The 25,525-nt window shown below is 41.5% G+C and overlaps 1 protein-coding gene across 4 annotated transcripts in view; it reads right to left on the bottom strand.

Moving 5' to 3' along the window:
• Nucleotides 1–25,525, bottom strand: part of LOC126297852 (uncharacterized) — a 447,299-nt gene that overhangs the window by 329,729 nt on the left and 92,045 nt on the right. For all 4 annotated transcript variants that reach the window (XM_049989115.1, XM_049989117.1, XM_049989116.1 and 1 more), the window contains exon 2: nucleotides 15,091–15,166. In XM_049989115.1, the coding sequence (XP_049845072.1) occupies nucleotides 15,091–15,166 (76 nt within the window). The remainder of the gene's footprint in view (nucleotides 1–15,090; nucleotides 15,167–25,525) is intronic.

Here is a 25,525-nt window from a genome sequence, read left to right as displayed (position 1 = left end):
AAAAGAATGCATCCGACAGACACCGTCTAATTGTACGTCCTGAGGACTATTAGAAAGTCCTGCGAGAATTGTCAGAAGAAGAATTACAAGAATTGTCAGATTCATGAGAGTCTGAGTCGGAAGAGGAAGTTATTGAAGAAGAAAACCACAGCAGTGACTCCGAACAATCAACAGAGGAATCAGATGACCACCTGGTTGAAGAGGGGAGACAACAAACAGAGGATTACCGATTTCACGCAGGAAAAGATAAAGAAACTGTTTGGATAAGTACACCGCTTCCTTATTCTCCTAAAACCAAGGCCAAGAAGAGCCCAAATGTTTTGCTAGGTCCAAAAGCAAGTTCTGAAATTACGGAAAAATAAATTGATGCATTCTACCTATTTATTACTGATCGGATGATTATTTTTCCTTAGGTTAAAAATGTAAAACTAACTGTGGTGCAAAAGCCGCAACGCGTCCACTGATGGAAGTATGAAAGCCGCGCCCACCGAAGGGTTAATTACACTGTACTGTAAGGTATCCGAATGATACCGGACTTCGGCTAGAATAAAGTATCTCATACTCACTCATGGACACTGAAAGTGTGAACTAGTGCCCCCTTAGTTACCTGATAGTACCAGTACGCTGTGTGGTCTACATTATCTATTAGAGCAACAATATCTGGACTCCTACTAGCGTACATTATTACTATAAGTGTCTTCCAGTCGAAACGCAGACCGTCTTTAAAAAAGAAACGGCATATAATTTTCCTACAAGTTGTATTGTGATTCATTCTGCTTTAGGTCAGTCAAGACGTTTACTCATAGGCAGTATGTGATAATCATTGATTCAAATGGCTTACTATCAATAGCGTAATCTAACAGCACTAGATCTCTTCGCCTACTTTGCCGAGCGACGTGGCGCAGTTGTTAGCACAACGGACTCGCATTCGGGAGGACGACGGTTCAAAACCGCATCCAGCCATCCTGATTTAGCTTTTCCGTGATTTCCCTAAATCGCTCCAGGCAAATGCCGAAACGCCTCCGGGACTTTAAACCCAATCTACTTTCCTCCTTCGCCTATTTATAGACAATGTGTTACTTTATTTACAGCCAGTATCTGCATCAGCTGCCAGTCCTCTGTGATTTTGTGCTATCAAATGATTGTCTATACATGTTTCTGTATGTGTCTTGATCTCTTTTATAATATTCTTTATGATTGCTACGTCAAGTATATGATGGGGGCGGTGGAATGGCATCAGTCTTTGTGACTGCAGTTTCCTTCAATTTACCCGACAGTGTATTCCAATATATTACAACCATAGCGGTGTTTAATTTGTATTGATATGACTGTTCACAGGTCAGCGACAAGCAGATCAAATAATACGATTTGATCAGTAGTGGTGTTTCGTAAAAACCACTTCCTTCGTGGAAGAATTACAATATCTCTCTGTCTGGCATCTGCTTTTGCTTTATGTACACATTCCAATTTAGATCGGTTACTCCTAGGTATGTTATGTTAGTTACTATTCCCAGCAGTAGTGTAATAAGAGTACAGGATCTCTTTTCCTGTGGAAGCACTATATGTTAAGACCTGTGGAGTAACAGCACCTGTGTGAAAAGTAACAGTTGTTCCGTAAGAGCTATAGAATAACAAAATGTACAGCCCGCCACATTCTCCATCACGACTAGGTGGTAACAGCCCTCTTGATACAATTATTTAAGCAATTGGTGTGATAAACCAAATTCATGGAGACTGCAGTTTTAACCGCACACTTGCTAATGACGAGAATATAGAAAATGATGAATTAATAGTTCTCTAGACCAGTGGCCAAATAGGTTTTGCGGCTGCACCCCTAATTATGCATCACTTACACATATTTCTGAAGACAGAACCAAACTTTTGTTTCTAGAGTCCGTAGGTGAGTTGCGGCCGTTTGCCTACAACACATGTGTCAACCTGCAAGTTCTTCGAATATACATAGCTTTTTCCCAGACGATGCTAGTATGTGTATCGAAATTCACACGCAACATTATGGTGTGTGGTGGAAAGTACCTCTGGCATTTAACCTATGCCCATGTTCCATTCACACAGAAAGCATAATTATTCGTGAAAAAAAAAAACTATATTAGCTCTAATTCCCCGTTGTTGTCAGTTGTGTGTGGGAGGAATTAATATATCGGTTTGGTGCCTAAGTTCCTAGCGTTTTTCGATAAGTTCAATGAACACAACAGATGTGAATAACAGAGACTACAGTCATCAATGATGTATTCTCCTTAACTATTTACAACAGTCTGTCAACGCTGGGGTAACTTTTCGACTCCGCGACATTGGTTTTGAGGCGATGGGTTGTCGAGCCATGTTCGGAGCGCATTTTCATCCGGAAAGGAAGTTCCTTGAAGGTTGTTTGACAGAGAGTGTAAATGGTGAAAATCTGAGCGTGCAACATCAGATGAATAAGGTGGGTGCGGAATCACTTAGCAACCCAACTCTTGTATAGTTTTTTTTTTTTTTTTTTTTTTTGTTGTTGTCAGGCTTGGCAGAATGCTGGCGGGCTTTATCGTTGAGCAGTATCACTTTACGCAGTCTTCGGTTCTTGGACTGCGTCTGCAAGACGTCTCAGTTGTTGACAATAAATGTCAGCAGTGATGGTTACACCTTGGGAAAGCAATTCGTAGTAAATCACACCTGTTTCACCAGATACGCAGCATTATTTTTGTGTTGATGCGCGCTGGTCTTTGTGCGGAAAGTTCCTGCTTTGTTTGGGCTCAACCATCCCTTTCCATTTCTCGTCACCCGTAACAATACAGGATAGGAATGGTCAGTGCTGTTCTCGAGCTAACTGATGGCGAGCAGGCAGAGATACACATACGGCTACTAGCTGATTTTTGGGATTTTTGCTTACAGCTTGCGATATACATACGCCCCATTTATGAACCTTGCCCACTGCATGTAAATGTCGCACGATGGTGGAATGATCACAGTTCACATTTGCCACTTCTCAAGTACACTGACGTACAGCACTGTGGATTAATGCGTTCGAACGATCTTCATCAAACGCCGAAAGGACTTCCTGAACGTTGAGAGTCATTAATATAAAAACGATCCTCCTTAAAACGAGGAAACCATTTCCATGACTGTCCAATGGCATTATTCCCATACACGATGCAAATGTTTCTGGCTGCCTCCGCTGCTATCTCCCCCTACTGAACTCAAACAGAAGAATACGTTGAAATGTTCAGATTTCTCCACATGGTACTCCATTTTCTAGCGTCCACTGCTCCACCCATTATCTCCAAATGTCAAAATGACAATATGTGTACTTAAACAACGCCAGTGAACTAGAAGTGAAAAATGACAGTTGATAAATAAACCCATGGCAACCGGAATACCAAAATGAAAAACGAAAACGCTGCGAACTTACGCACCAACCTAATACATTGCCCGTAAATATCTCCTCTGATTTTTCTAATTGTAAACCTCTCCATGACAGGCATAACGCCTCTCACGTAGCAACTGACACTGGAGTCTGTTTAGCATCTATATAACGATTCCACCACTAAATGTTCCGCTCAGGGTTGTATCTTGTCTATTTCTTGTATAAACCCAATATGGTAAAGGTTTCAAGCTGAAGAGAAGTACTCAAAAAAATCGTCCGAATAATTGTTTTGTAAGCTCTTTTTTCGCGGATAAGATTCCTATCAGCCTAGCACCCACGTTTCGTACAGTTTGTTTTTCGTAATCATTATATTGTAAGTCGGTCTGGACTGCTACTCTTAGATATTTTATGGTTGTCACGGCCACCAGAGCTTCGTGACTAAAAATGTAATAGAAAAATGGCAGGTCTCTTTGCCTAACATTACTTCTACAGGTGTCCAGGTTCCTTTAACAATCATCCATCCTCTTCAATTTGATATCTACTTATAGACAACCACATCAACTAAGACTTTGTGCAGTTCAACTATACGTACTGCAAAACCCCACCTACCTGAAACGTTTTTGAGGGTTGTGATCTCTCACAGGAATCATTGGCTGTTAGAGAAGCGTACCCTCCCCCCCCCCCCCCCCCCCCCAATCCACCCTTGCACTACCTTACGTATGTTATCTCCCTCCTATAATGCAACATGATCTTATTTGACAGCGTAAGTTCGCATAATTTATTCGACCCATCCATTGTGTAATTTGCCATATAACGTAGAATGCTTCGTCGTCTTTGTTGTATTAAAGTAGGTAAACATATCTGATGTCATCTCCCTCTTACACAAGGCGAAATTCTGAGACAAACTTCGAGGGGGTTGTAGAGGTCGTCTTGTGGAACAGACCGACGATAGCCGGCCGCGGTGGTCTCGCGGTTCTAGGCGCGCAGTCCGGAACCGTGCGACTGCTACGGTCGCAGGTTCGAATCCTGCCTCGGGCATGGATATGTGTGATGTCCTTAGGTTAGTTAGGTTTAAGTAGTTCTAAGTTCTAGGGGACTAATGACCACAGCAGTTGAGTCCCATTGTGCTCAGAGCCATTTTTGAAGATCGACGATAGGGACCTGCATACGACATGGGTGTAGGCGAAAATTATAACTGCTATGTTACGGGTGTTAACGGAATCGAATATTATTCCATGCAGTACACCTCATACAGCTTAGCGGAGTGTTCATGTTGCCTCTAGTGTGCTGTTCCCAACATCGAGAACCACACTTGTTAATGGATGACAAAGAAATGTGTAGTGAACGTCAGATTTTTCATAGGAACAGTTAAGATCATATTTAGAATTGACTTGACTTATGTAAGTTGTCTCAATACATAATGTCAGTGTCTCATTTTAACATAAAACTTATACATTCTTTGGACGTATAAAATTACACAGAATTTTCTGCTAACTCTAATGTAGTATTTGTGACTGTGTATCTCCAATGCAATGTAAACTATGCAGAATATCCGAAATGTCTAAATATCTTCCAATGTCTCCCATGTCTGAAATACAATATAAAACGGTGTGTATTGCTGTATGTCACAGCAGTACCATGTTTTAATACCAGAACATTTTGAAGATGTGGGAAATCTGCTGAAGGGATTGTATACATCTTAGTTTCTCAAACTGTGCTCCACGAAACAGTTCCAAGTGCTCCGTGAAAAGGTAAGGATGTTCATTTATTAAAATTATTATTTTTTGATTTTGAAGAAATAAATTAGGGTGAGTTTTTTCGCCTTTGAGACATGTAGAAAAGTATGGAATAGAGCAGAGAATAATATTTAGCACCTTCCATCTGAAACTGAAACTGTACAGAGGCTAACTGGTGTTCCGTTTAACATTTTCGCCCGTCTGCTCCTGGGAACCAAAAATATCGGAAGGATACACAATGGCTACAGACAATACGTTCCACAGCCTGGCTGGTACAGGGAGCAGACTCAGTATCTTGCATCTGCATCTGTCTGGCAGCAGACACAGAGGCGAAACAGAAGTCGCTTCCAGTGTGTTTCACTGCATACAAAACTACTGTTCACTTGCTTATCAAGTCATTAATTGCTTCTCATTTTTTCTTGTAGTCCAGTTACTGGCGAAGAGACCGATTAACTACAAAAGGGTTATACTTGTTATGTAACTTATAAGATCTTACGTTTTCGTCTATTTGGTTTGTCGGATAACGTTGAAACGTTTCAGTGGACCGCTGGCTGAGAGAGGATCCTTAAATAACAGCAAAGCTTCTGCTACATGAGCTGGAATAGACATGCAAGCATTAACATCCAAGAAGTATGTAATATTCGGTTATTGGTTTATTCAATGTTTAAGGGGACGACGTTCGCAATAGGGTTTAGTTATCAAAAGTGAAAAAAGGAAGAGTTGCAGTATTTAAAAAAAAAAGATTTTTACTGACATACTGGAATAGGCCTGAGAAAAACTCAGAGCGTGGACATGTCTGGCAGAAAAAAATAAAGATGTAACGACGAAATGCCATAATCGTTACGCTTATAACTTGAATTTTCATCGGTCTATTTTTGTAAAAAAAAGTTTGCACGTTTCTTAAATACATATTTTTATAACTATGTAGCTTAATGCAATATTTTGATTTCTGTTTAATCTATTACTATTCTGTTATATTTATTTATGTCGTTACTGCATTACACGTATGTACATATTACTTTATAATTTCAGTGGAGGAGAAGAGGGAGACGTTACTGCAACTGTTAATGCAACTGAACGGGATTGTTTTTCGGTCGGATCAGCGACAGCGGATGCAACACGGCTTCCTGAAATCCCCAATGAGGTTACATTTGCTCTACTTCCACGGAGACCAGTTCCACAGTTACCAAAACTTTAAAGAAAGGATTCACAGAGACCACTGACAATAAACCTATGCAAGGATAAACCGACGGATTTTTTTTAGAAGGATGTATACTGAAGTTAATCAAGTACAGAGACGTAAATTATGCCATTCAAAAATAGTCAACCAAAAGGCATTGATGAAATATTTTTTTGTACGTGACTGGTTTGCTCAAGGCGGCTAAGCCCATTCTATCGCTGAAAGGCTTATCGGACCTTGTGTAAAGGACATTGTTGAATGCATGTTGGGCGAAAAGGCCACTTAAGTGATAGAAGCAGTTTCTTTATCAGATGATACGGTTTCACGACGAATCGGGGGCTTATCAGAGGATGTGAAAGCTACTTAATTTTACGTATAACATTCACTGCATTTTCACTTCAAATGAATGGGTCAACCATATTAATGGTATTTGTGCGCTATTTATACATGGACTCTTTTCAAGAGGATCTACTTTTGTGCAGACCATTAAAGACTATCAAATATTGGCCAATTTTTTCACAGAGAATAGCATCGCTTGGGATGACTGAGTCGATGTGAGCACAAATGACTGGTAAGACGTTTGGTGCAATCGCAAAAGTAAAAGAAACAGCGAAGGGGTGCATCAGTGGTCAGTGCGCATTTCACCGTCAAGTTATTGTAATGACGAAAGTTCCACCTCCTATAAAAACACTTCTGGGTGAAAAAGTAACAATCATAAATTTTATCAAATCACGAGCTAAAAATAGCAGGCTGTTCAAAACCTTGAGTGATGACATGGGTGGTCAGTATACTTCTGTACTTTTCACACAGAAGTAAGGTGGCTCTCCCGTGGTGAAAGTTTAATGCGCCTCTTTCAACTGAAGAATGAAGTGAGAATCTTGTTGACTGAAAATGACTTCACTTTGGGAGAGAAGTTAGATGATGATCGTTGGTTAATAAAGTTTATCCTTTCTTTTTTGTACAAAAAGTAATGTTTTATGCCTGTCAATCTAAGGAAAAGCAGTAACTCTTTTTGATGCCACTGATAATGTGGAAGGATTTAAAAAGAAGCTAACGTTTTCGGCAGTCACACAAAAATGGCAGCCTGGATGGTTTTCCAGTGACAAAAGTATTTAGAGAAAACCTCGAATCAGACATTCCTGCGGATAAATACCATAATGCAGTGCCTGTATTATTCCGAATTACGATGCAAATTTCCTCCCGACATGCAGGCACGTATGAAAGAACAGGCACTGCGGTCGTTATGAAATACATAAATGTATTCGCACTGGCAAATATGGACTTCCATCAGCTGTATAATGGAATGACGACAATGACTCGGGACTCGAACACGGATTTACCGCTTATCGCGAGCGATCCCCTTACCATTTTATTTATTTATTTACTTTTTGTTCCTTGCGTTTGGTCTGGGCGAACGTCACAAGACAACCGTTCAAGTTGATCTTTGATTCCTTTACTCAGTTTTTTTTATTACAGAGGGTAGCTAAACCCTCTGACCGAACACGCTAAGCTACCGTGTCGGCACCATTTGGCTATCCGAGCACGACTCACAGCCAGACCCAAACTTCTGTTGTCAATCATGTGTCTACAACCTGTACTCGTCCATCCATTATGTATATTCCCGTACACGGCATACATTTTACTTGAAAGTCACTTGCGTGGCGTCGGCGGATAAATACGGTATTGCAGTGCCTGTGTTATTCCTAACTACGATGTTAAGTTCCTTTGGACATGCATGCATGTCGCCGGACTGCCTGTGCACGCATGACACCGGAGTGCCTTTTCCTTTGGACATGCATATATGTCCGAAGGCACGTTGCATCGTAGTAAGGAATAATACAGGCACTGCAATACCGTATTTATCCGCAGACACCGGGCGACAGACCTTCAAATAAAATGTCTCGCCTGTATAGGAATGTATATAACGGATGTACGAGTACCGGTTGGAGACACATGGTTGACTACATAAGGACTTTGGGTCGGGCTGTGAGTCGTGCTCGCATAGCCAATGGCTGAGTTTTAAGTTGTATAAAAAATTCTTAGAGTGCACGTATTAAGACTGACTCTGGCTAATCCCTGTTGTAAATTGCAGGCTGCATGACGGCTCGAAATAGAATCTCGAAGTGCGTACGATGGACGCATATGCCTGTTATCCACCTGTACTGGCACACGCTCGCTATGGCAGTTGTAGGGAGCACAGCACAGGAGTGTCAACATATTTTTGACTGGATAATGTATGCATAACTAGGAGTGAAGAAGCAACTAGAAGGGAAGCAAATCGGTGAATGCGCTTTGCTCGATACATTTTATTTAATTGCTTTTGTTAATTGTAGTCTGAAAAGATCGTTAGACTGTTGCAGGATAGGCTGTGTTGAGAAATAATTGTTAATAAAAGAATTCGATACGATGCGCCATTTCCGAGTTAATTACCATTTAAGTTAGCCAATCAGGCCACTGCGTGTGTAAATTCAAGTAACCCGTTAGAGGCAATGTCGCCAAATATGTTCTTAGTTTGGTTTCCTATAACCGAGCAAAGCAATACAAAAATTGGACATGGGACGGTAGTAAGGATCGAACTCGAGCCAAAGGCTGAGCTGTCTCATACGCTATCATCTACGCCAGTGTTTCTCAACCTTTTTAAATACGCGACCCCTTTCCAAGTAAAAAACATTCTGGCGACCCCCCTCTCCTCCCCCTCGCCGACCGAACTCTAAGAAAACTATGTCAGTGTTTGAAAAGCAACAAAAGATAAAATGCACTGTTTATGTTAATCGCAGCCCCTGTGATTATAGATATTCCTTGCTGAGGTGGAGGTGTGGGGGCGAGAAGGAGACGTGTGTTTTTGCTAGCTTCCGTCAGCTGTCGGATTATGCCAGCGGGTGCGGAGGTGATTATTATGTCTTTGCGCTCGGCTCCGGACGCGAGCATAAAATGGAGAAGTTAGTCAAAACATCTGCGCAGCCCTCCATGTCTGATACAAATGGCGGTGGCGGAAGCGAATCAAAATCGAGAAAATACACTTTATACTGCTTATTTCAGGTATGGTTGTGCAGTGATGAACCATGAACCTCAGTGTGTAATTTGCGGCTAAGTATTGTCACGTGAGAGTATGAAATCATCGAAGCTTATGCGTCATTTCTCAACTAAATATTCCAAGGAAGCTGATAAGCGGTTGGATTTTTTCGAAAGGAAACTGAAAACACTTAACCAGCACCAAACTACTATGATCCAGTTAATACAGCAGTACTGTAATTTTTTGGTTAAATAATATTTTGTTACTATTTGTTTATAAATTTATTAAATGTTTTAACTAATTTTAAGTATACCGTGTCAACGAGAAAGCGTTATTAAATAGCTATACAATCGCACACCGAGTCGCTAAAGCAGGGAAGCTGCATACATATGCCGAAAATCTTACGATATTTCGACAGCAGCTCAGGATATGGTTGAAATTATGTTAGGAAATTTTTTTTCACACACACAAGTGACTTGTCATTTGGCGACCTCTCCCTCGTCGCTTTTCCCTCATACGCCTTCACTCGTGTCAGTTTTTGCTACTAATTGTGACGCACTGTAAGTGCTCCTCTCAACTTGGCGCCCCAAGCAGCACCTTGTGTCATTTGAGCTTTAAATCGGCCCTGAACAGAAAGCAAACAAGCTGAAAAGCATTCCACCTTCTGATAATACCACTGAATGCAGAAAAACGATAGGGCTGGTGACACTGGAGAACAATTAGTCGAAAAACTACAGAAGAACCCACATCTTGCTTTGCAGTTTGATGAATCTACTGATTTTTCAGATTGTGCGGAATTTATAGTATTTGTGCGCTTTCGAGCAGATGAAAGGAAGACATTTGATTTTACAAAGCACTCCCTGCAAACACTGCTGGCCACTTTTTGTACAGGATGGTTTTAGAAAGGCTGGCAGTAAAAGTGGGCTCACTGCGCAGTGAAAATCAGAAATGCCAAATGTTTCGAGGACACACTGTTTTTTTTATCGACAAGCTCTGGCAGCCTCTGTTTTACCTTCTGATTTAAATGATATGATAAAAGGGATGATCAAGGTTGTGAACTTGATTAAGGGTAAAGCGTTACAAACTCGACTGTTTACAGTCATTTGTGAAGACATGGGTGCCTTCCATCAAAATGTCTTATCATACACAGGGCAGGTAGCTTTCCAAACGAAATGTATTGACACGAGTTGTGGAACCAAAAGCTGAATTGTTAATGTTCTTACAATATTCTAACTCTCGATATGTGAATTATTTTGTGACCCTATTTGGCTATTAAAATTAGCATTTCTCGCTGATCTTTATAACCACTTAAAATTTTTAAACAAGTGACTCCAACGGAGAAAAGAAAACATTATAACAGTCAAGGATAAAATCAAAGCATTCCTCGCAGAACTTCGTTTGTGATCAACATCCTTGAAATCAGAAGATTGTCGAAGAAACTGTCATGGTTGGTGGTAGTAAGTTGTCATATTCCTTCCATGATACAGAACTTGCATAACTCGGAAGAGAAACTATTAAGTTACTTTTCATAACTAAACTCCAAAGCTGACAACGGGCATAAATGGATACATTCTCAGTACAACTGACTGATCTGAGCACGTGAATGTAAGAAAAACTTATAGATTTTTCTGTTGACTGCATCCTTAAAGTGGAATTTAATTCGGAAAAGAGTGACGTCTTATGATTAAAGAGAGGAAAGGAGAATATCCACAGTTGACAAGGGAAGCTTTGAAAGTATTAGTGCCATGCGCCCCTTCATAACTATGTGAATTAGTGTTCTCTTCAATGGTGAACATGAAAACTAAGAAGAGAAATAGGTTTCAAATAGAAAATAATTTGGTTATTTATCAGAAATAAAACTACTATTTTACATATTATTAATAAATAAAGAGGCACGGCCTTTTCATTGAAACTGTTGTGTTTTTATTGTTGTGTAGGACCTATAACCCTTGCTTCCACGAAACATGGTGATTTCCTTGAGACATGTCTACCGTAGTATATCATTGCCTCGAAATATACAATGAGGAGACAAAAGTCATTGGATAGTGATATGTGGATATACAGAAGGCAGTAGTATCGCATACACAAGATACAAAACGGGCAGCGCATTGGCAGAGCTGTCATTTGCACTCACATGATTTATGTGCAAAAGTGTCCGACGTGATTATGGCCGCACAACGGGAGTTACGGGAGTCCGAACGCGGAATGATAGTTTTGAGCTAGACACATGGGACATTCCAGTTCGGAAATCGTTAGCGAATTCTATATTCCGAGACCCAGAGTCGAGAGTGTCCCAAGAATACCAAGTTTGAGGCACTACCTCTCACCACGGACGGCGCAGTGGCCGACGGCCGTAACTTAACGACCGAGAGCAGCTGCGTTTGCACAGAGTTGTCAGTTCCAAGAGACAAGCAACACTGTGTCAAATAACCGCACAAATCAATTTGGGACGTAAGACGAGAGTATCTGTTAGGACAATGAGACGAAATTTTGCGTTATTGGGCTGTGGCAGCAGATGACTGACTCTAGTGGCTTTGCTAACAGCACGACATCGCCTACAGCGCCCCTCCTGGGCTCGTAACCATATCGGTTGGACCCTAGGCAAATGGAAAACCGCGGCCTGGTCAGATAAGTCCCGATTTCAGTTGATAAGAGCTGATAGTATGGTTCGATTATGGCGCAAACCCCACGAAGCTATGGACTCAAGTTGTCAACAAGGCTCCATAATGGTGTGGGCTGTGTTTACGTGGAATGGACTGGATCCTCTGATCTAACTGAACCGATCATTGACTGGAGGTGGTTATGTTCGGCTACTTGGAGACCATTTGCAGCCATTTATGGCTTCATGTTCTCAAAATGTTCAAATGTATGTGAAATCTTATGGGACTTAACTGCTAAGGTCAGCAGTCCCTAAGCTTAAACACTACTTAACCTAAATTATCCTAAGGACAAACACACACACACCCCTGCTAAGGTCAGCAGTCCCTAAGCTTACACACTAATTAACCTAAATTATCCTAAGGAGAAACACACACACCCATACACGAGGGAGGACTCGAACCTCCGCCGGGATCAGCCGCACAGTCCATGACTGCAGCGCCGGAGACCGCTCGGCTAATGTTCTCAAACAACGATGTCATGTCACTATGCCACAATTGTTCGCAGTTGGTTTGAAGAACATTCTCGACAGTTCGAGCGAATTATTTGGCCAGCCTAAACACCCAACATGAATCCCATCGAACATTTATGTGTCATCATCGAGAGGTCAGTTCGTGAACATAATCCAGCACTGGCAACACTTCCGCAATTATGGACGGCTCAATATTTCCGCAGGGGACTTCGAACGACTTGTTGAGTCCATGCCACGTCGAGTTACTGTATTACGCAGGGCAAAAAGTGGTCGGACACGATATTACGAGGTATCCCATGACTTCTGTCACCTCACTGTATGTACTGACCATGCTGTAAATTCTGTTTACTGCATTTAAAGTGATTAATCTGGAGTCATACCTGCGACCGCGACCTCCCGAGCCAAGACTCTGCGATCTCGCTGGATATCGCGACGTACACGTTGGAGACCACTGATCTACCCTACAAGAACAACTGACACTTCTTTTTTGTGGTGGGCTGCTTGAATTTGCGCGAAGAACGACCTGATTGGCTTACTTCAATGCTAATTAACTCGGAAACCGCGCGACGTATCTAATTCTTAATAACTATTTCTCAGCACAACCTACTCTGCAACACAGTTACCAACCTTTCAGACTACTTCTAAACACCCTGTGTATATCTTTCTCGGGGTATTAGCGGGCGTTTTAAAAATGCCGGTCTATGCGGCAGCGTGGTAAGTGGAAGACAGTGGGTCATACATAGTTCAGGGCATTCGAAGCGGGTATTACTGTTTATACACCTGCCTGTCTCACTTGTGTTCGTAGGTGCAGCCACACAGCCAAGAACCAGTGGCTGCGCAGCGATCGACAGACTCGTAGCAGAGCCTGGAAGTAGTACATCGCGACGGCTTTGGCAACTTTTCGGTGCGCGAGGGCTCGCTCCACATAGTGTGTTTGTTTACATACAGATGTTGCAATTAGTTCTATAATATGCCAGGCGTTGTGGCAGCTGTTTAACCATTAAATATTACTAGTGCTGATAAAGCTATCCGGTGAGAGCAGAAGTTCCGTTCAAGGCTATATGTCCGGCGTTGGCAATGCACGGAAGTTATTTCTTTTGCTTACTTTAAATAATGTGAATACGGCAACCATTACAGTCCTATCGCTAGTGGTAGCAAATTGTTTATATTGTTATTTAGAGGTGTTTTTAATGTACACATTGGGATTTCCCGTCAGTATTTACAAGTCCACGAAACGTCATTGCGTTAGACTCATCTTAGGCGACATGACGTCCTTATACTCTTAGTGGGTTAAAAGCAATGGTGAGTTCCTTCCAGTGAAACGTAGACTTCGTACTTATACTCTTAGTGGGTTAAAAGCAATGGTGAGTTCCTTACAGTGAAACGTAGACTTCGTACACAGCAAGAGCGTATTTGTTCCACTATGCTCATTGTTTAAACTGGGATCTCGGTGTATTTGTTAAAATATCACAGTGAGGAATTTGTTTAACATTTTAAGATTCGGTTATCTCGAAGAGTTGTGAGGAGGGGGAGGGGGTCAAATCCTACTAATAAAATCACCCTACTGAAATGGATGAGGTGAAGTGGCCATTTTGGAGAATAAATTATGGTAATTTAGATCACAGTTATGGGTCATAAATTAGATTTGGTTGATAGCATTTGGCAGAAATTCTGTTTGTATAAGGGCACAGCCAAGAGAGCGGTTTGTTTACTGGCGGGACTAACAAGTCCCGGCAGATTCTGTGGGGAATTACGTAACTCAGCAGCCAGTTAGACCTACAGGGACAGCAAGGTCCCTTTCCACACAGTTCTTGCTTCCTATTCTGCAGTGCTGTCAGCACAGCATGCACGCCATTCCGAAACCTGAACATCAGCCTGGAATGTGAACAGCTGCATTGTTACGTAAATAGAAGTACGGTTTACATGTGGACTGAGGTCAGCTGCACGATGTAAATAAAAGTTTTTGGGCTACAGTGATTTCAGTGTTGATTAAAACCCAGAGTACACAGTTGAGTACAAGTAAATTTGGAAAACAGGCACATGTATTTGTAAAAGTACTACTTGTAAAAATCATTTAAAAAGCACCTGAGAGCATCAAAGCATTAAAAAAATTCATTCCTCCAGAAAAAATTCAGGTATGAAAGGGTCAGTTAGGCTAGAGGCATTGGTGGCCTTGTTTTGCAACAAATATTTTTTATGTCCTCAGCAATCTGATACAGCCGTTTGGTAAACCATTCTATAGTCAGAACCTCAATACAGCTGAAACTCCGAACATTTCTCACTGTAACTGTATGGAAGCAAATGCCACATGATGAGTAAAGAAAAAATAACTCACGAACGACAATTTCACTTTCCGTTAGTGGTGTACCTTTGAGGGACAGAATGAGAAGTGAGTATACACGGAAACAATTGCAAGAAATATCACACAAAGTCCAAACGCACTACGGTTGATTACACTACCATGTTCTTAGAACAAAGAAGAAGTAGTCACTGTCAAGCGAGAACTACTCCAACACCGATACTGAATTATAATCACGATAATTATGTGTAATCAACACAGCTAACACTCCGAAAAAAGAAAAATCCAACGTCAATAATACACTTTTGGCGTTAGGACTAGACAAGACTGCTGCAAATGGAGATGTAAATTATGCTGAGAGAATGGCAACTTACCGGTTTCCACAGGTCTTCCTCGCTACTAAGCTCACAAAGCGGTGGTTCGTCAGAAGGCAGTTTCAATTTCCACCAGCTGAAACAAATTAAAAATCATTAATCTTAAGCATTTTTTATTCTTTGTCTCCCTCGTCCCCGGCTGATTGGTTCTGAAGGGACGTAAGACGTGCAGTACTATGGCATCTAAAAAGCTGGTTTACGCATTGGATTGATGGCGTTAAAGGGACCGAACTACGAGATCATCAGTCCCTTCATCCTTTTAGCGTCAAGCCGCGACGGATCCTCAGAGACAAAGGACACAGAAGAAATATCCTGATGGACCGAATTGTAACTGAAAATCAATAAAACCAGGAGACAGAAGTAAGTAGAAGTGAGAAAGGGACAACAGGGCGAACGTGAGTGAGTTGCTCCCCGGGACATGTCGTGCTACGTGAGATGCACCCGCTGCATCCGACCCTGTTATCCTCGCCCTCCATTACCGCAAGAAACTAGCAGACAAGCTGATAAAATCTGAGGAAAGAGAACCTCGATGACGAGACAGTAAATCAACGACAGGTGTAAAAGAATAAGAAGAATTTAAAAAGATGGGAAGGGCAGGGGCCAGGCCGTACCGCCGAGCAACGGCAGTCATGGGTCCCTTGTGTACGAGCAGGCAACGGAGCACACCTCCAATCCCTCAAGCGGCCAATGAGACTTATGTGCCCTACCTCACAGAGAGGAGATAGAAACCGCCTTCGGGCTATTCCATTTCGAATTGAACGATAACGAGAAAACTGACCTCGCATTTTTAAAATCATTATTATTTTTTACATGTGTCAATTACTGTAAAAGAAAACACCCTTCATAAATTTATTTCTTAAATGTTTACTAGATTTAGAGATAAAAGTCGGCAAAGTTTGCTTTATTTTCCGAACGCGATAATTTGTCTGCCGGGTAACTCTTGAACCTTATATCGGATTACAGCGAAGTAAGATTCAGTTTGCTGCTGAATGTCTATTGTTGATAGAAGTATATAACAATAACATAACAGTAATTAATACAGTTCTTAAAAATATTTTATTCGTGTATTAACGTTAACACGCCGTTTTCAGATTTAAATTTTATGGAGCCCTTGCTGAAACGTGGAAAAAATAATTAAATAACAATTATTTACGCATGGGTTGCGATGGACTGACATCCCCACTCAACATGGGGTGACGCCTCGGAGCTAGTGACAGTGACTAGCAGGCCTCAAGGACTGATTGGTTGCGTCTGCTTACAAATCGTAGTAGTCTCTGCACCCACTGTTACAGGCAAAGATGTCTTTGTCAACATTTCTGACTTCGAAAGTGGAATGCAAGCAAGCGTTGTTAAGGTCAGCGTAACAGAATGTTACAGTTGTCAAAGTCGACACTAACTACGGACGCTATTCGTAAGGTGTTCAAAAATGGTTTAAATGTCTCTGGGCACTATGGAACTTAACAGCTGAGGTCATCAGTCCCCTAGATCTTAGAACTACTTGAACCTAACTAACCTAAGGACATCACACACATCCATGCCCGAGGCAGGATTCGAACCTGCGACCGTAGCGGTCACGCGGTTCCAGACTGAAACGCCTATAACCGCACGGCCACACTAGCCGGCGGCTACGGTCGCAGGTTCGAATCCTGCCTCGGGCATGGATGTGTGTGATGTCCTTAGGTTAGTTAGGTTTAAGTAGTTCTAAGTTCTAGGGGACTGATTACCACAGATGTTAAGTCCCATGGTGCTCAGAGCCATTTGAACCACTCCGGCCGTAAGATGTGACCATTTGATCTTGTCTTGGACATTGGCGACCCACGGCCCCTATCCATGACGTATTGCAAAAAAGTGCGATTCTGCATTTATTCCAAAATCTCCTAGATGACTGCATAAATTTTTAAAGTTTTACAGATTTTTATGTTGGGATGAAGCACCATCACAAAAGTATTTTTTTTGCCAAATTTTGTCATTTATTATTGAGGAACTTTATTTCATCCCTCTGAAACAAGTGAACTGCGACTGTATCGTACTTCAAAGAACTGAAAACTGTAACGAACGACGTACAACTAACAGAACCACCATCACTGTTGTGGATAACAACAGTACGTAGCGTGGCCTAATAGCTGCTGCAGCGGAACCCGGGAACTTCATCTTGTGTGGTAACTGAGTAATTTTCCGAAAAATCTATTAAAACGGCAATTTCTGTTGCTTTTAGGCTGTTTTTCGTCTCCTGGTAGTATAAATTTTGCTGTGACGCTACAAACTATCGTTTTTTCCAGTAGAGTAGACTTTCCATCAGTCCAGCAGCCAACGGTCCGGAATGCCCGATGGTCCGGCACCATCCCAGGTTCGGACCCACTCGGAAGTGCACACTACGCGTCTGCCACTGTCATTGTTCGGAATCAGTCAGAAGCGTTCGGACTTTACTCGGCTGATCTCAGTTGTCACCACACAGTTTCAGTTCATTGTTTTATTGCGAGCGGTTTTCGCCATTTTTACTTGCGAAATCGGATCCATATTACAGAAGTGAGCGTCGGATCCGTATTACAGAAGTGAACGTAAATATGAAAGTGACATGGAGAAGTTTTATTGACATCTAAGCAGTGACAGTGTCCTCGAAACTGAAACCTTCTTCAGGTTCTAAATCGGGAGAGAAACGTAAGCACGTAACTCCTACCATCTACCAGAAACAAAATCATCGAACGCCTGCAAAAAATTAAAACAGAAATATTTTGATGAATGAATTTCATACTGGCCTGTCAACCATCTCCGACATAAAAAATCAAGCAAACAAAGAGATGAACTAATGAAATCTGTTTCTCAATCAGTAACAACTGAAAAAATTAACTTCCAGATGACAATTAAAAACTACAACTGTTTCAGTGGGACAGCGTATTGTACAAATGGTTCAATGCAGTATGCTCCGAACGAAAGCCGGTTACGAGGCCAATGGTTAATGAAAAGGAAAAGAAAATTGGGGAAAATTTTGGAGTAGCAGAAAGTGAATGCAATTTTTCTAGTGGTTGGCTCGGAAACTTTTTAAGTTTCGACATGGAATTCTAAGACTTGATCCTAACTGGCGAAACACTTTCAGCAAACCAAGACTTAGGGGAAAAATACAAAGACTAGTTTGAAGAAATCATTGCAGATAACACTCTAACAGTTGACCAGATTTACTATGTCGCTGAAACAGGCCTACTGTGGCTTTGGAGCTGCTTACCAACATCTACTCTAGCTGTGTGAAGTAAAAATGTGGCTAAACAGTTTAGAAGATACAAAGGCAGACAGACTGACAGTTTTGCTATGTGCTAATGTGTGTGGAAGCCACCGAATAGCTCCTTTTGTAATCGGTAAATCTGGAAAACCTCGAGCATTTAAAAATGTTACGAACTTGCCTGTTTGTTATGACGCTAAATCAAATGCATGGATGACTGTCACCCTTTTCAAAAATTGGTTTTTTCATCTTTCTGTGGCACAAGTCAAAGGAAGCATCAGAAACCTTGGTCTATCGGAAGACCGCAAAGCCATACTTCTTTTGGACAACTGTAAAGAACAACCGCAATTAGCTGAGTTAGTTTCAGGAAACATATTTCCTACACTTCTCCCTCATAGTGTAACGCCACTCTTTCAACCAGTGGCTTGAGGTAATCCAGAACTTCAAATGTTTTTATAGGAGGTCTTTCGTTCACAGTCCGTTAAAACACTGAGTGTGATATAATTGACTTTCCAAAAAAAATTAATCTACGAGATGCTGTCTATTCTGTCGAACTGTCTTGGCTCAGGTACAAAAAGTTACTTTATAACGCCGTAGAAAACTTTGGCCAACAGCAGATCCTACATTTGATTCAACACCACTGACTGTTGAGTAGGACGAACACCTCGAATCAGTATCTGAAGTTTTAGATGTTGTAAGAAGTGTAGCCAATAACAATCCTTTGGGAAACGTATCCGAAGAGGAACTCGCGGAGTGAATTCAAATGGATAACAATGAACTTATCGAGCAGGAGCTAACCGGTGAGGACATTATCCAAAGTGTAGCAGACCCTCAACCTATACACGATCTTTAAGAGACTGAATCAGATGAAGAAACGGAAGAAAAGGAGAGTCAACTGGACAAAAGCCGCAAAGTTTTTTGCTGATTCTAATGCTAATTATAATGTCTCCAAACGTATTGATTTACATATCATTAGAAATAACTTTTATGCCACGCGACAACGACCTCGAAAACAAAAAGATATTCGAGATTTTTTTAAGTCAAACTAAAATATTGTATAGTACATGTATGTAAACTAAATGTGTTGAAAAAAATTTGGTACTGGCTGAAATTAGAGCTAAAGTTATTAACCTAATAATTCTGCTAATCAACATTTTACTTCAAAACACCGTGTTAAGCTGTTTTCGCTGTTCAACATGAGCCATACCAGTAGTAAGAGGTACTGCCCCATAGTCCGGCATTTTCGGCAATCCAGCAGCAGACCCGTCCAGAACGTGCCGAACAATGGACTTCTACTGTGCTATCAGCTTCTCAAACAAAATGTCAATAAATTCATCTGTAGTTTTCTCCTAAGTCACTGTTGTTCTTACAGTCGTAATCTACTGTTTGTCTACTAGTGTACCCAAATTGAAAAACAACACACACACACACACACACACACACACACACACACACACACACACACACACACACAGCGCTAACTTCTACCGACAGGTGAAACGAAGTCACTAAATTTACAGTTTCCTCCCAAAGGGTATGACCAGTCCTTCTTCCCAGTGTACACATTAATAATTCCTTTGATGCCACGTTTTGCCGCTGAAATCATGTTTTTGCAGCATTTTCAGATTTTGCAGTAAATCAGTGAACCGGAAGTAGAGCGAAGGCCTGAATTTGAAGAGTTTCTTTCCTAAGCAGAAATAAAGGCTTTAAAAATATTTTCTAAAGTTTCTCTTAGATTCATGTGTTTCTGACTGCTGAAAAACTTTAGCCTTTCATGGAGTTGCTATTTTTCGGCTTTGACTTTCCCATTTTTTTAAAAATGTTTTTCGTTTTAATTGGAAACTCGACGAGCAAGACAAGAGTCTCATTTGATCCTGCTTCTGTAGTTTTCTGTATACTTCCGTTTAACTATCCGAATTATCCTTTTTCACTACTGCTGTCACTATACTCATTCACACAAGAGCTTCGTTGCACATTTACTTGTATATTTTGTGTCGCGCAAGTATCAACACTAGCTCTTTGAGTTACTATTATTTTAAGTCTACAGGTAGAATAAATTTTAACAATGTTTTTGTACCGGGCCGGGATATCATACTTTTCATCATTTGCGGCGTTACCTTGCAAACAGATTTAACATCTACTCTTTTCTAGTGGGGTAATTCCCTGGAATTGAACTAGTGGTGAGCAACGTGACGTTTTGCTTCCATTTTATGCAAATTGTGAAGTATGTATTGAATTATATGAAACAGTATTGGGAGGGTAGGTCGTTTATTATAGCACTTAAACTTTTCATCTAGCAACTTATTTTATAATAACATGGAGCTTTTCTTACCTTAAAGCAGTAAATTGCCATGAGAAATTAATGAAAACTATTAAACACTAAAAATAACTTTACAACTTTATACAATACACATCCGTATCACAGTCACACCTGGCAAACAAGTAACATGCTTAGGTCCGCGGAACAAATGAGGGTTGTTCGTTTATTGACGCTGTCCTGTGGTGTAGCTCAGCCAGCGGGATTTAGGTTCCTATTTACTTTTTATTTTTTTCAAAAGCTCCTCGTTGAAGTTTTTGCTAATAGTGCTTTTAAATCAAATGCTGCACAATATGTCATAATTTTTATTTCATTTAAGACTACATTTTTCAATAAAAATACGAAAAATGACGAAAATCACATAAAATGTATGTTCTAAAAATACCGCATAAATAACACCTCAAAATATACAATATTACTCTCATTTTGAATTTTATTTGACAAGTTTACTTTGAATAATGTTTGAGCTACGTGTCTCAAGATAGCGCAAATTTATTAAATTGCTATATTTTTCACCATTAAAAAACTGGAAACACTTGTTTATCACTGCTGAGAGTTTGCAAAAGATATTAACTTAACGTCTACTTCAGACGACAGAAAATTGAAACGCATGCAAAGTCTCCTGCTGTCCAACTGGCAATGGAATAGCCTCTTCACGGGTAAAACGTTGAACCAAATCAGCCGCTTCTGCGTCGTCGTCATCCGCTAAACACCAGAGGCATCGTGGCAGTAAGTTTAAGGTTTCGCTGTAAGGTGGTCAAATTAGGGCAGCCCCGTAGGGTGTGAGCCATCATCAGACGGGAACCACACCGACAGTGGGGTGGATCCTCACGCCCTAGGATGTGGCAATGGGACAGCCAAGTGTGCCCAATACAAAGCCGACATAAACGGCGAAGTCCATGGGAGAAGCACGAACTGAAGATAGTCACATGGCCTCAGTCTCCTTTATTACTCGCTATTTGTTCGATGTGTTCGGAGAAATCGGAGCACACCAGTCTGTGCTCCAAGCCTCCGAAAGTTGTAAGGTAGAGGTACCTAGAGGAATTTTTGGGTAATTTAGTGTTGATAACGGTGCATGTGTGATGCCGGCAGACGTTACTTTGCGTTTAATCGATTTTTAGTGTGTCTTTGTAATTGCCGAACGGAGAGTGTGCTGGGTGGTTTTGATACATGGCCTCCAATGTGATGTGAATGGATATGACGTGTGTAATCCATACTCCAAGAAACAAAAAAGTCGACGACGCACCACTAAGGGTGTTACGCAAAGTGGTCAGAAATTGATATTCGTACATGTATCGACCGAAAACGCAAAATTGTAAACTTTGGTACCCGATGGATGACTTGCTGTTACAATGAAGCGCAGTTTCACTCTGCAGCTGGCAAGGATAGTAAATACGTGACATTTCCATAACAGGGCATAAAGTTTTTGTGAATTTCATTTCGTGTACTCCGACAGTAACTATGCCTACAGACAGGCGCGTGGACTATATACGCAGATATCAGCATTAGACAGAGGACTTGTAGTTGGGCTCAAACAAGCCAGTTGGAGTAATCGGTGAACACTGGAATACGAGCGATGCCACTTTTCAATGATGTTGGCAGGAATGGGTGAACCATGGCCGAACACAGCGTCAAGAAGGAAGCATACGATCTTGAGTGACGACAGAACGTGGAGAGGCACTCAGAGCCCCGGATTTATCATTACGATCTATCCGGCGTGCAACTGGTGCTTCCGTGCCCACAATGAACATTAATAGGCGGCTCACAGGAAGGAGGCTGAGCTCTCAGCGCCCCTTCCTCGGACTACCATCGACATCTGTACAACACGAAGCCCGTTTGCAGTGGTGTCAGGCATAGTCGGCCTGGGATCTCATTGACTGGAGTAAAATTGTCTTTAGTGATGAGTCCCGCTTCGAACTGAACCCCGATGACCACCGAAGACGTGTCTGGGGGCCCCGGACAGCCGTAGTATAAAACCTGACTGTCGCACGCCATACGGTCCAACAATAACGACTGATGATCATTTCCTTTCATAGCAGGACCCCTTTGTTGTCATCCGTGCCACCCTTACAGCACATTGTACGTCGAAAATATTCTACGCACCGTTTTGTTACCCTTGTATGTATGTTGTATGTTAACCGGGGGTCTAGAAACGACGGAGAGGCTTCGTCGCAGCCGCAGTGGTCCACAACCCCACGAAGGCTACCACAGTCCACACCATCTCTTCGTCGCCCCACACCGAACCCAGGGTTATTGTGCGGTTCGGTCCCCGGTGGACCCCCCCCCCCCCCCCCCCCCCCCTCCTCAGATAACATCTCACACCAGACGAGTATAACTCCTATGTTTGCGTGGTAGAGTAATGGTGATGTACGCTTACGTGGAGAACTTGTTTGCGCAAGCAAACGCCGACGTAGTGTAGCTGAGGCGGAATAAGGGGAACCAGCCCGCATTCGCCGTGGCAGATGGAAAATCGCCTAAAAACCATCCACAAACTGGGCGGCTCACCGGACCTCGACCCAAGTCCGCTGGGCGGACTTGTGTCGGGGACCAGGCGCTCCTTCCAGCTCGGAAAGCCGTGCTTTAGACCGCACGGCCAACCGGGCGGACTTTGTTACCCTTAATAGTAAACCATATTGGGCTTACATTTCAGCGAGATAATGTCCGCCCGCACACGGCAAATATTTGTCAAAACATCATATCCTCCATATTACACAGCAAATGAATACACCGTCAGTACCTCACATTTTGTCATACTTGTGTGTGTTTTTTAATGAATTGTTTACTATTTTGCCTGTAACTTTGCTTAAATATTAATTACAATTGATAATACAAAATCATGGTAATTTAAGACGTGGTCAGTCGCACGTGTTAGCTGACACCACCTTTAAAAAAAAGAGTGCCAAAAGACGCTTCTGACAAGCAGGCCTAAATAATTGTTTAAACAATAATTAACGACAGTCTGTTGTCACTTATCTTGAGCTCACTTCCGCAAGAATACTGGCTTATTTATTTATGGACAAACATTTACTGTGAATTTTCAGAGTGTGACCGAATGTTCATAACATTTCTTTATTTAAATATTGTAGTAATATATTAGTTTAGTCCGGGAAGTTGTCAGGATGACTCAAATAATGTCTGCAGAACTGAAGAGCGCTGTATTTTTGGTGAGGACAGCCTTCAACAAGTGGAAAAGCCGACCCTAGCGGAGCATGACGGCAGTCAAGTGAGGACTGGGACTTTTCGAATAAAGAACTCAAGGGAGCGTTTCTAGACACACTTACGGAAGTTATAGAAGAAGGCAGACCTACCTGTGATAACGAGTGGTATTCGATCGTGGAGGTGTTTGATTCTAGGAGGTGAACGGCTGCTACCATACTTAAACTTCTGAAGGGGCTTTATATTTCGAGAGATCTGAATGTGCTACAGACTAGACCTCTAATTTTTTACGCTTGTATTATAGTACTGAGAATAGACAGGGTATGAGCTTCTGCTCATATCGCGTGTGATAATTTGTAAATCATCATGCTGAAGTCTGAACTGTTTGAGCTGGCGAAAATTTCATGTATTGTGATCATGAAATAATCTTAGTTTTCGCGTATCTTTGATGACTATTTAGTCTGGGGATTTTGCTAACGTTCTCGTAACGCTCCAACGTAACTTCATTGCATTCGATAAGTTTGTTTTCTGTCTGTATTTTAACTGAGTATCGCAAAATCACTTCCCGTATATTTAAGTTGTCCTTTCTTGAATAAACATTATTAAACATATTTCTCCGTTGTCTACCTCAACCCCAGACGTTAGAATAGAACGTTTCTTATTATTCATTTGACTTTGATTTTGTATTTCTGTTTATTTTATTAACTCGCGATACTAGCCAACTGATCACTGCAGGATCACAGCTACAAGTTATTACTTGCAGCACATTAGCTGCGAGGCATGAAAGCTGACATGGCTCGACCCAATGACTACCTCCAGCTATTCGTTTTAAACGGAGCTGTGCATATCCCAAGTACCTAATGTACGAGTAACACAGAAAACGACGCCAACTGGTTTGTTCGTATGGGATGTTGTGAGCAACTACCCTAGCAGTAACCGTTAGGTGACGTCGCACTTCCCTGATCTTTTGTCTTACACTACTCGTTACATATTTCTAACTTCTACGAACATCAAACAACTGTTTACATGTAGGTAGGCCCAATTAATGAAATTAACAAACGCATCAGGTCGCCTTTGGCTCGAAACACAGCTGTATATTGATTTCAATATGGCCGACTTCACGCCTGCGCACTAAATTTTGGCGCAGGGATTCCACCTAGGGGTGGACAAATTCTCCCTCCAGCCAGCCTGTCTGCTCCCATCTCCCGACGAATACAAGGGTAGAACCAAAAAAGATGGGGAATGCCACCCGTCAATTACTTCTAGATTTCTCTGAGCCAAGTTGAGAGAAGGATTCTGTTGGAATTTCTTTTCACCTCATCATTCTTATGACAATACTCTGGATTACAAAATCAGTCGGAGCTATAACAGAATCTGCGATATAGTTTCCACAAGCAGGTTACCCATATTTATTTAGAAATTCGCCAACAGTGACAAGTTTCTCTTTTTGCTAGCACGCTACATCTTGCTTCTTCTTACACAATCTAGCAAACACACTCAGTTGCAGTTACGATGGAATCTAATAACGAGGTTATAAAAAAGAAAAACACGGAACTAAGGGCAAGGCAGATTTAATATTTGCGAAAATTTAAAATGTGATTCCTGAGGTACTGATCGACGGTTGGATACTGGGTAAATATGATCAGTATACGTATTGTTAGTATAAAGATAAATATGTAAGCTGTTAATTACGAGGTTAAATGTTTCCACCTATTACTTTCCTTAAAAGTAGTCACCAGCGTTGTGTA

This window comes from Schistocerca gregaria, chromosome X (genome assembly GCF_023897955.1).
Source record: "Schistocerca gregaria isolate iqSchGreg1 chromosome X, iqSchGreg1.2, whole genome shotgun sequence".
In the NCBI taxonomy this organism is placed as follows: Eukaryota; Metazoa; Arthropoda; class Insecta; order Orthoptera; family Acrididae; genus Schistocerca; species Schistocerca gregaria.
The sequence above is the reverse complement of the archived record's forward strand: the minus strand, read 5'-3'. Positions and strand labels throughout refer to the sequence as shown.